At 38.4% G+C, this 11174-nt stretch overlaps 1 protein-coding gene across 1 annotated transcript; it reads right to left on the bottom strand.

Moving 5' to 3' along the window:
- Nucleotides 1–2617: 2617 nt before the first annotated feature.
- On the bottom strand, nt 2618–9762 carry slc22a13a (solute carrier family 22 member 13a). Its single transcript, XM_003457444.4, has 10 exons — nt 9349–9762; nt 9163–9266; nt 8855–9009; nt 5686–5854; nt 5481–5601; nt 5068–5162; nt 4751–4965; nt 3786–3894; nt 3474–3680; nt 2618–3392 (listed from the first exon to the last, which is right to left on the bottom strand). Exons 1-10 carry the CDS (start codon nt 9721–9723, stop codon nt 3323–3325), a joined length of 1620 nt encoding a protein of 539 aa, XP_003457492.1. The 5' UTR covers nt 9724–9762; the 3' UTR covers nt 2618–3322.
- Nucleotides 9763–11174: the final 1412 nt, after the last annotated feature.

The raw sequence follows: 11174 nt of genomic DNA, 5'->3' as shown, positions 1-11174 counted from the left end.
GTCTGAAAAACAAAAGAGCTGCAGCGCAGACTCATACAGTGACTGTTAATGTTTAACCTAGCTATGTTATCTTTTTAGCACACAGAGCTCATTATTTAAATTGTTCTTACCTGAACATACTGAACTACTGTCATGTCACCACATTCAGGGTTCTTTCAAAAGTCATTACGCACACACATAAACACAATTTCTGATTTTAAATCTGCTGCTTTAAATCTAAAATCATCAGGCTAAAGAGATGATGATGAGATGAGAGATGAGATAGCCTTTTTTTGTCAGTTGCAGTACTTTTGCCCACAACCGAGATGATAGACCTTGCCGACGGTACATACAATACACAAACATCACATTGGGGAGACAGGTCAGGCTAGGTAGCAAGGAAAAAAAACATCGAAATGTGTAACACAAAAGGATAATACAGGAATGCACAGATATCAACACACCATAGCACAATAAACACAAGACAAGCAACATGGGAAAGTGTTCCAGTGTGTACATCTGATCTGGGACCGCTGCAATCTGTGATTGCGCCTCCAGCTGATCCGGTGTCCACATCGGATGGGTGGTAAGCGTTGGAGCATCTCTGAGTTAGTAGTAAGCATTGAACAGAGCGGAGTGATAAAGTGGTTCCCTCATTTGCAGTTTATTTAAATTTTTTAAGTTAACAGATCGAAGTTTCACTTAAACCAGCAGTACAAAGTTTGAACCACAAGAGTCAGACCTTTCTGCTTAAATCTATCCAAAACACTGAAGCTGACCTCTGTCAACATACCTAACTAGAGGTGAAAACATGCTTTTCCCCCTTTACTTCTTATATGTGTTCAGGGCCTAATGTGCATTTTCTAGTTTTATTTTAGGAAATCTACGTTCATGCATTAGCTACAAAAGACACAGCCCCCCTCAGCCTCCTCACACAGACGTGTTTGTGTCTGTAATGAGAATTTAGTGCAGTGTGATCAAGGGAACGAATCCCAATGTGCATCTTTAGAGGGAATAAACTCAATAAAAAATATATGATGACTGCTTGACATAATTAATGTATAACATGTATCACAATTACTTTGTCTGTGTTATAGGAGACACCGTACTAGCTGCAAAAGACTGAGAACACAGTAAAACAGTGAAGGAAGGCAAAAATTATAAAGTAAATAAAGGCTTAAGCATTCACTGGGTGCTGGTCTTTAATCTGGGGAAGCTCTGCTCTTTCTCCTCACTCCTGTAAAAAAGCTGACCCCAAAAAGCAGAGAAAGAGTAATGCTCTGGTTCAGAAAGTGATTTTGAAGAGGTGTTGTTTGTAATGTAATAAAGAGCGTTTGCATGTAATCAGGAATGATCATACAGTTTATAACGTATGTGTGAACACTGAAGAGGTCAGTGAATAAAACTGTAATTAAGGTGAAACTAAAGGATTGTTCACTTTATGCCGTGTTAGCACACTTAAGGTATACTCAAGTTGTACACACTGCTCCACTGCAGCTGTTACTACAGCCAATTTATACAGGAATACATCTGCAAAACCTACATTTAAATGTGTAATGGCTGTATTCAAATTGTAGTTTTTGATAGTATGTATGGCTATTACTCCCAAGAAATGACAGATCTCTATTTGCAGTCTTCTACGTGTAGAGTAGGTACACCTACCCAGCTGATTGTAAACACAAATGTCAAATCAGCCAATCACATGGCAACAACTCAATACATTTAGACATGTAACCATGGCAAAGACGAGCTGCTAAAGTTCAAATCAGAATTAGAATGGTGAGGAGAAGTAAGTGACTATATTTTCAGCATAGAGGTTGGTCCATCCCTTTATGACCATAGTGTACCCAGTTTCTGATAGCAGCTTCCAGCAAGATAATGTGCCATGTCACAAAACTGAAATATATGCTGTTATATATATCAGTGGAATGTGTCCTTGTTGAATCAACGCCATCAAGAATTAAAAGTGTCTGAAGGCAAGGTGGTCCAACCTGGTACTAGTAACCTGTTCCTCATAAAGTGGCTGGAGAGTGTGACTTGAAGTCTACTGATTTTATGTGGTACACATATGTGGTACACACAGGATGGATCCATGCCTTAATACTGTTTACATTAAATTCTGATCCTATTATCTGAATGTCTGCATGTCTCAACAATGTAGACATCATTTTCCAGTCATTTTCAATTCAAATTGTACTCTGTACTGTACTGGGTGATCTTCTTGAAGATGTAATGTGTTATATATTCAGAGATGCTCTTCTGTATACCTTGTTTGTAATAAATGGATATTCGATTTATTGTTCGCTTCCTGCCAGCTCAAAGCAGTTTGACCATTCTCCTCAGACCTCTGACATTAACACGGGAGAACAAACCTCTTAATTTTGTTTTTGAACTGAAGAAGCCTCCTGGATGAGAGGTGAAGCATCGTCATTAAACTTAATGAAATCCAGACACTTCCTTTCCATCCAGCCTTATGTTAGAAGGGGCACTTGGGCCAGTAAAGTATCATTACTAAAAGTATTTTTATGAGTATGGGTTGTAGTTGTGCTAGAATTTTTTTTTTTTTTAATTCAGTAAAAGGACTAGATGAAACTTGAGAAAAAATGAATACTGAAATGTATTTTATACATTTATTTCTATATCTGTTTGTCTCTTTATTTAATCAAGTTGTTACTGTTCAACATAAAAGGATTTGAGAATGAAATAAAGAATTCAGTCTAAAGTAGAAGATATAAAGTCATTGCTTAATTGCTTATTCAATTAATAATTAAGTAAAAACAAAAGACATCTGAACAAACCACAAAACTTCTAAAACAATCTCCTTTGGACAGGTGAGACCAAAGTGGAGATGTTTGACCGTAATGCTCAGCACCATGTTTTGTGAAAACCAAAAAAAGCATATCAGCACAATTTTCAGCCACGTTGGTGGAGGGGTGATGATTTGGGCTTGATCTGCAGATTTGTAGGAACTTGCAGGCACCTTGCAAGCCTTGAGTCTTCTCTATACCAAAATATTCTAGAGTCAAATGTGAGGCCATCTGTCTGCAGCAAAACATTGTCTAAAGTTGCGTCTCACAGTCAAGTCAAAGTTTAGACTTGAACTTGACAGAAATGCTGCTCTGGCCTATGAAGCAATGATGTTAAGAAGAGTGGGCAAACATAATAAAGCCATACAGAAAATGATTACTTCAAGTTATTGCTGCTAAGGTATATGAGAAAAACCGTAACACTATCAAGAGAGACTAAAACTTTACCCTCTTAAAATCAAGTTTTCAATCAAGTGTTTGCCAGCTTGTGTTTGTTGTATGCTGCAACAAAACAGGAAGCAACTGAAATATTCAGATTACAGCTTAGTTGATTTGCTTTGTGGAGGTAAGTTTGATCCACTTTGGCTCCTCTCCATAGTCTTCTTCCTGCAGGGAAAAGGAAAACAGAGAGGTTAAAACTATAGAAATTGTTCGAAGATTTTGCCGCCTCGCTTGCAGCTTAATTACCCATTGGCTTCAGCTTCATCGGTTGAATCGGGAAGCTCTTTTCTTCTGGTCTCAGGAAGCAAGAAGGCAAGAGCTCCACTGATTAGTGTAAGGCTGCTGTAGACTATGATTGGTATGGACCAGTGGTAGACGGCCAACATGTTGACTGGTGGAGACATCAGACCACCAGCTCGGCTCACAATGGAACCCAAACCAGAAGCTGTTTGTCTGAAACAAGAATGTATATTTTAAGGACTACAGAGTTTGAGATCCACACTAACATTATGGCTGCAATGGCATGGAGAGAGAGAGAGAGAGAGAGACTCAGCTCACCGAAAAGATGTTGGAAACAGCTCCTGAACATACACATTGCATACGGAGCCTGCCCAGTTAGTGAGAAAACGTCCACAGGTTGCTAACGCAGTAACAGCAACAGCATTACCTGAAACAGATTGACACGCCATTAAGTTTTTACTGCTTTCAGGAGCAGCTAATTAATATTTCCTTCATCATTCACATAATAATTTTAGAGAAATTTAAGAACCCACAGGCTTGTCTGTAAATCAGCAGAAAGGGTCCAGGCCCATTTCTTGGAATCTGTGACTTAGAAATTCACTTGTCCCCCATCTCTTTCAGTTTTGTAACTGTATTGGGTTTCCACAGCTGTAAGTTTGCACTCAGGGATCTTCCAAAGATTCTAGACTGGATCTCCACGATAGCTGTTTCATTATTTCCATTTTATCAGGTCTGTGTGTTGGTGCAGGAGTTTCACCTCCCTTAGCAGATTTTAGTTTAGGCTTTACTACAGAGACCCACTTATGGTTTAACAGATGACTTTTGTTACTTGCAAAGTTACACCTGTATTTTGTTATGACAGCTAGAAGCCCTTTAGTGTTTAGTATTGTGAGTTGACTGAATGGGATTGCCATCTAAAAACAGACAATATCAGAGGAAAACAAATACATATAGCTTGGCCTATGTATTGATGGGCCAGTATTATTAGCTATGAGCTGATTTATAGATTTCAGCATTTAAACACAGCCAGTGAGTGAAAATTAAACAAGTAAAGAAAAGACACAAGAAACACCCTTCTGCCATGTTGTGGTTTAGGGGTATTTGCAGGGAATATCGACATTTCATAGACTGTCCACCAGAGAGCAACCTGCAACTTCCTTTTTGGCAATTCAGGTGCTTTGTAAGCAGCAAACACAACAGCCAGCTGATCTGAGCGGAGTCGGGACAGACCAAACAAACCAACAAAATAACAGTCCTGAGTGAATACATCTGAGGAGCTCTACCTTGAGGAACCGCTAGCATTAAGAGACACAACAATCCTCCAATTAGAAGTGTTGCCATGAGAGATGGTTTTCTTCCCACTGCTTCCAGCAGCCAGATGCTCAGAATATGAGCTGGTATTTCAGACAGGCCAAATATTGCCTGCGTCACGAAAATGTTCAAGCCAAGTTTTCCCACACTGAATGAAAGGCAGAAGTAGGCAACATTCAGTGAGAACCTGGGGAAAGACAGAGATGGATTTCAAATACAAATTGCACATCTTGATCTTACACTTAAAGGCTCAGTAGAGAAGATAGGTGTATTGTAAAATATAACTTACCATGCCAATATTATGGTAAAGAAATATTTCCTAAGCACAGCTGATTGGATAAGAGTTATTATGCCTCCCTTTTTCTCAGGGTCTTTCACAATAATCTGTAATGCACAGGGGTGAACACAACATCATGCTAACATTGCTCATGTTAGCAATCATTTAATCCTACAGCCTTACAAATGTAAGTCTGACTTACTGCATCACAGTCCATTAAATTATAATCTTTCTAATGCAACTTTGGCCTCAGAAGTTGACACGGTGTCCTTGTGGTTCTAGTAGGCTTACTTTATTAGAGTCCATTACCCATCATTTGCTCATTATACTGCTAATATTTTATTACATAGCAGCTTTTATTATTGCTACATGTAATATTCCTTTCAAGCCTCGATACAAAGGGAAGTGAATGTTGTGAAGGGTACCTGGTCCAGCAGATAGTTTGGAACCATGCGCTTGTTGATGGCTGCAGCTTTTTTCATTAGCTGTTTAGCCTCCGTTGTTCTTCCAGTGCCCAGCAACCACCTGGCTGACTCCGGGATAAACCTGTCCAAAACAGGCCAGTGGCACTTAATAAATTCAAATGTACCAGTCATAAGGGATGGCGTAATAGAGAGAGTTAATGCACACCATATGTAAATAGCAACCAATGCAAGTGGAGCTGCCATGATCAGCTGAGCCAGTCTCCAGTTTCGTACAAAGTAGATCATTCCAGCGAGTATGCACTGTCCAACTGCACCACATAGCTGAGTCACACATGCCCCCCATGATCGATTGGACACCCCGATCCATTCAGTGGCTATAACATTTTTTTAAAAGGTCAAAAGACAATGCTGACAGGAATTACAAAGCCCTGAATACTGACAAAGGGTACAATGCTGTCAAACAATGTTTTTAAAAAATCATTAATTGAAAAAAGAATGAATAAAAAATTATTACCAGTACTATAGAACTTAAGTCAGAAAACAACTTTCAAACCGATAAAACAGGAAGAAACATACAGCTGATTGTGTAAGCCTTACAACCATTTGCTTGATGCTTAAATGCTATAGATGATAAACAACACTACTCCATCCGAAGGTTAAGGGCTATACTAAAACTTTGATGTTTTATGCTGATGTTAGCATTGGTGAGATGGAAATCTACTGCAGTTGTCATGTTACTTGGTCTTTGACCCTGTTTTTGAGTTTTCTTATAGATGTATTTATTTCTTTAAAAGTATAAGATAATTAGGTTCTAATTCCTACCTATGTTATTTTCCAATGCCTCTCAGTTTGTTATTTATAGTTCTGTTCTTGTCGGCCCTTTGTTTTGCTATCCTTCCAGTGTCCCTGGTCATGCACCCGTGTCTGTCTGGTTTCTGTGTGTTCTGTCTCCATAGCTGGCTGTGTTCCCTGTAATGTGTAGTTATACATTTGTAGCCTTATGTTCCTTATGTTTTCTCTCTTCCTGTGCCTTTGTCTCCCCAGTCTGTCATGTCTGCTCATCTCCAGTCCTAATGTCAAGTTCACGTCTTAGTCTGAATCTAGCTGTGTGTCTAGGTCTTACTTCCTGTTTTATTATAATAGTCTCCCATCTCATGTGTGTTATGTTCAGTTTTGCTTCCCCTGTCTCGTCAGTCAGATTTTGTTCAGCTGTGTTCCCCAGCCGTGTCCAATCTGCATATAGATATATCTATACATATATATATATACATACATACATATATATACATACATATATATATACATATATATCTATATATATATATACAGTGTTGGGAAGGTTACTTTTAAAATGTATTCCATTACAGAATACTGAATACATGCCCCAAAATGTATTCTGTAACGTATTCCGTTACGTTACTCAATGAGAGTAACGTATTCTGAATACTTTGGATTACTTAATATATTATCATGCTGTTTACAACTGCGTGAATGTACTATTGCTGTGATTTATTACTGTTACTGAAGGTCCGCGGCTCCGAACCGTAGTAAAGGGACCTCTGGCTAATACGGTGGGTTCCGTGTCGGGCTGGTAGCCGAAAACTAGCTTTACTTTGTTGTCTGGGTCAACTTTGCTTGCCAGAGACAGAGAGAGGCGTTGAAAGGCTGCTCCAACGGAACTTATTTTTTCCGGAGGAAAACACAAACACAGTGTACAGTTGAGTCTTAATAGCTTACTTACAGCTGGGCTCGTCAGGCACTCTTCTTGGCTGCAGTGGTTATTATTATATTTACATGCTTCCAGCTCCCGTTTTTGCTCCGTGACAGCTCGGACTTTTCCTTTCTCTCCCTCCCTCGCTCACAGACACATAACGTGTATGGCAGTCCATTCTCGCTACAGCACGGACTACACTGCCCATGAGGCTACATTCTTTAGGGCCATGCCTGTAGCATTCTGCCTTTTAGCTTAGCACAACAACAACAACAAAAAAGCGCTCTCTCACCCAGGAAACACGCAGAGAGAGAGCGTCACCCTGCAACCATGGCAACCGTAACGCTGCCGCCTGGAACAACAGAACATAGCTGTCAAACAAACCCAAACAGTCCTGACTCGCGAGAATATGAAACAGGAAAATACCGCCGTGTAATCCATTTATTTCACCAAAGTAACTGTATTCTGAATACCACCTTTTTAAACGGTAACTGTAACGGAATACAGTTACTCATATTTTGTATTCTAAATACGTAACGGCGGTACATGTATTCCGTTACTCCCCAACACTGTATATATACATATACACATATATATATACATATATACATACATATATATACATATATACATATATATATTTATATATATAAGTCATTTAATGATGTTTTAAAGGGCTAAAAAAAAGTACTTATCAAGATTCAAGATTTACCTGTTGTCATTCAGCACTACCTCAAAGAAGCAATGCAGAACGAAATTACATTGCAAGCTCACATAAAGATGTATAAAAAACATCAGTACAGTTTAAAAAGAGGGAGGTATAATAAATTAATAAATATAAAGTCAGTGATACTTTTTTTTTAAATAAAAAGATAAAAAACATTCAGTTATTGCACAAGAGAAATGTTGACTGCACCTATGTCCCCCAATGACTAATATATTACTTGAAAGTTTGGAGATGATCAAATGGAAGCTGAAGCTTCTTCCTAATTTGTATGACCCTGACCTTTGACCTATGACCTTGAAGTGTATTTTATTATCTTTATCAATATTATTGGAGCAGAACTGACTGAAACATATGGTTTTTACAGGCTGTAAAAACTTGAGATTTTAATACATATTCCTGCAGTATGGGATTTTTGTAAACTGGCATCATTGTGACATTGTTGGGTGCTATATTGAAAAAATAAAAAGAGTGGTGTACAACTCTCTCTATGCCCTTTCATATGATCTATTACTCAATATGGTTTCTTTTCTTTTCTTTTAAGGTTTCAACTTTCACCGTGCGCAGTAACAATGAAGACCTCCCCAAAATTAATCAGAAGTCAGCAAATTTTGTGTTTCAATTTTTAGCGAGGAAAAATGTTTTTATCTGTTATCGTATACTACTTTTATAATATGCACTGATAACAACGTTTAATTTACACATATTTAAGACAATTACCAACTCAAATTGCTTCCAAACCTGGTGCTTTGCAACCAGGGAGCTTCTCAACTACCTGTTATGACATAACCTTTTCATACTGAATATAAGCATTATAAATGTTTTTTTTTCTTAAACATGTATTGCTATCAAACAACAGCTAAGATATAAGTCTGTGAGTTTCAATATAAATTCAGACTTATATACCTGTTTGTACGATAAGAAGGGATAATACTTTACCCAGGATAACACCATTAAGTCGATATCCCCCATAGCAAATCCCCGCCACGAACTGGGATGCCAGATAAAAGTAGAAGTTAGGAGATAATCCAGTTGTGACAGTAAATATCACCATTACAACAGCTGGGATTTGAGACGCTCTTTTTCGACCAAACCTGGAACAGATAAGATCCCTTAAGTCACTTTGGTTCCTCTGGACAAATTAAATATTTAGTTGATGTTTCACATTAAGTGACGAAAATATAACAAATGCACCAAACTTAAGAAAAAAAAAAATCCAAATGTTAACACTACAAGTATTGACTTACGATTCTGCAAAAGGTCCAAATAAGAGACAGCCAACAAGGATACCGGCCATTAGGGCAGTTTGTGCTGTCTCCAACAAACTAGCCCGGTCACAGACTAGATCAAACTGGGGGAGAAAAATAACCCATATTACTGACATTCATTCATAAAAGTTCACATTATTTACATTATAAAAGACCAAGACCTACATCAGTGACTATGGTGGCTTCATACAGCATGTTCCCATACACCCATCCACTCTGGCACCTTGTAGTCTCATTGAGCCCGTACTCCCTGATGGCACCGATGTCCCAGTCCACTGGGACGAACATCCGACATCTGCTGAAGGTCCCATCGTCTTCCCGAGGCACGGTCAGGTTGAGCTGCTCCTCTATGGTCAGGTTAGGAGCAGCATTGAGTATCCAGTCTGTGTTGCAGCGTCTGTCTGGATCTGGCTGGATAAAAAGTACACTGGCAAAGTGGAAAGGCAGAATAATATTAGGGAAGCTGAGAGCAAAAAGGGTGATCTTCTGAAATAACCCAAACTCCCCGATACTCCGCAGAATCTCCCCGAAATCAGCCATTTTAAGGGCACCTTCTTTCACTTTAGAAATGCTGGCCGCCGCCGCCCTTTAAACGGTGCCTATTAATGTTTAAACCCCGGATCATGTATTTCAGGAAGGATGAGACAGCATTTCACCAGACATTTCATTTTATAGAGAAAACTCCTCTCACTGATGGAGATGATAGTTTAACCTGACATGAGCCTTTTGTTCATTTTACTTTGTTTAATTAGTTACCTCAGTGTGTGCTCACCAAAAACCTTCAGCAATTACAAGAGCTTCAGCAATGTGGCAAATTTCAATAACAGACCTAATCCCGACGCCTTAATTCAGTTTAATTTGCTATTTCCAACAATCCAATTCAATTCCATTCAAATTTATGTATATAGAGCCAATTCACAACAATAGTCGCTTCAAGGTGCTGTATATTGTAGGGAAAGACCCTACGATGTTAGAAACATAAGTGACAGTGCAGTATATAACTTACAGTAAGACACCTTGTAGATAGCTTAATAGATCATCCTCTAAGTTTTATAATATTCCTTCTTATAAAATCTGACCCAGTGCTCTTACATAACAAAACAAGCAGATGTGTTATGTAAGGTGGAGATGCTGTAAAAGTTATTGTACACTCGATAATAAAATGGTCTTATCATGCCATGGTCTGCAGAAACATTCAAAAGACCACATTGATCAGTAAAAGTTTCTATATGCTTCCCTTTCTTCTTTTTAAAATGCATTTTTTTGTCTTTTTCAGTCGTATCTCCATCTCTTTTGACTGTCCTTCCTTTTAATTTGATGTAGAAAACAGAAGAAGCTAAAGATACAGAAACAGATCGAGTCTAAACATGGGTCAAGGAATACCAAGGCACACAACACAGACGTAAAAGATAAGAGACCAGTCATATAGATAACAGATCAATGCATGCATGACTACAGTATATATATGTGACTGTCTGGTTTTTATTCTAGGGTACATATACGTACAGTAAATCAAAAACCTGGCATTTTTATGTGAACCTGTAAAAAATCAATCTGAGGACCTAAAACTATTTAAAAAGTTATGACATGTTCAAAAAAGGAGGACCTTGCACTGTTGCTAGCAATTAAATGCAAACACATTTTAGGGGCATTAATCTATACAACAGATCACACTTCCTTGAGTTTTATCCTTCCTTTGAAGTGCTGTTTGAGGAACACTCAGATGGATCAGTTGAAATAAATCAAACTTCAGCCATTGTTCCAAACCCCGGGAAGAATCTAGGATACACTTCTTTTATAGAAAGAAGGAACCCCCCCACGCAGCTAACAGCACATTTAAAATACAGAGAAAACTGCTGAATATAAAACTCAGCAGATCACGTCAGTCCACATGTAAATGTGTAACTTCCATGATAAATATAGCAGTGACAGCCCATTTAAAGTATTATTGGCTTGTTTACCACCTGATAAGAAGCTGTCAAAGGGCTCCT

Source organism: Oreochromis niloticus, linkage group LG18 (genome assembly GCF_001858045.2).
Source record: "Oreochromis niloticus isolate F11D_XX linkage group LG18, O_niloticus_UMD_NMBU, whole genome shotgun sequence".
Taxonomy (NCBI): Eukaryota; Metazoa; Chordata; class Actinopteri; order Cichliformes; family Cichlidae; genus Oreochromis; species Oreochromis niloticus.
Note: the sequence above shows the minus strand (reverse complement) of the source record. Positions and strands in the feature narration are given on the sequence as shown.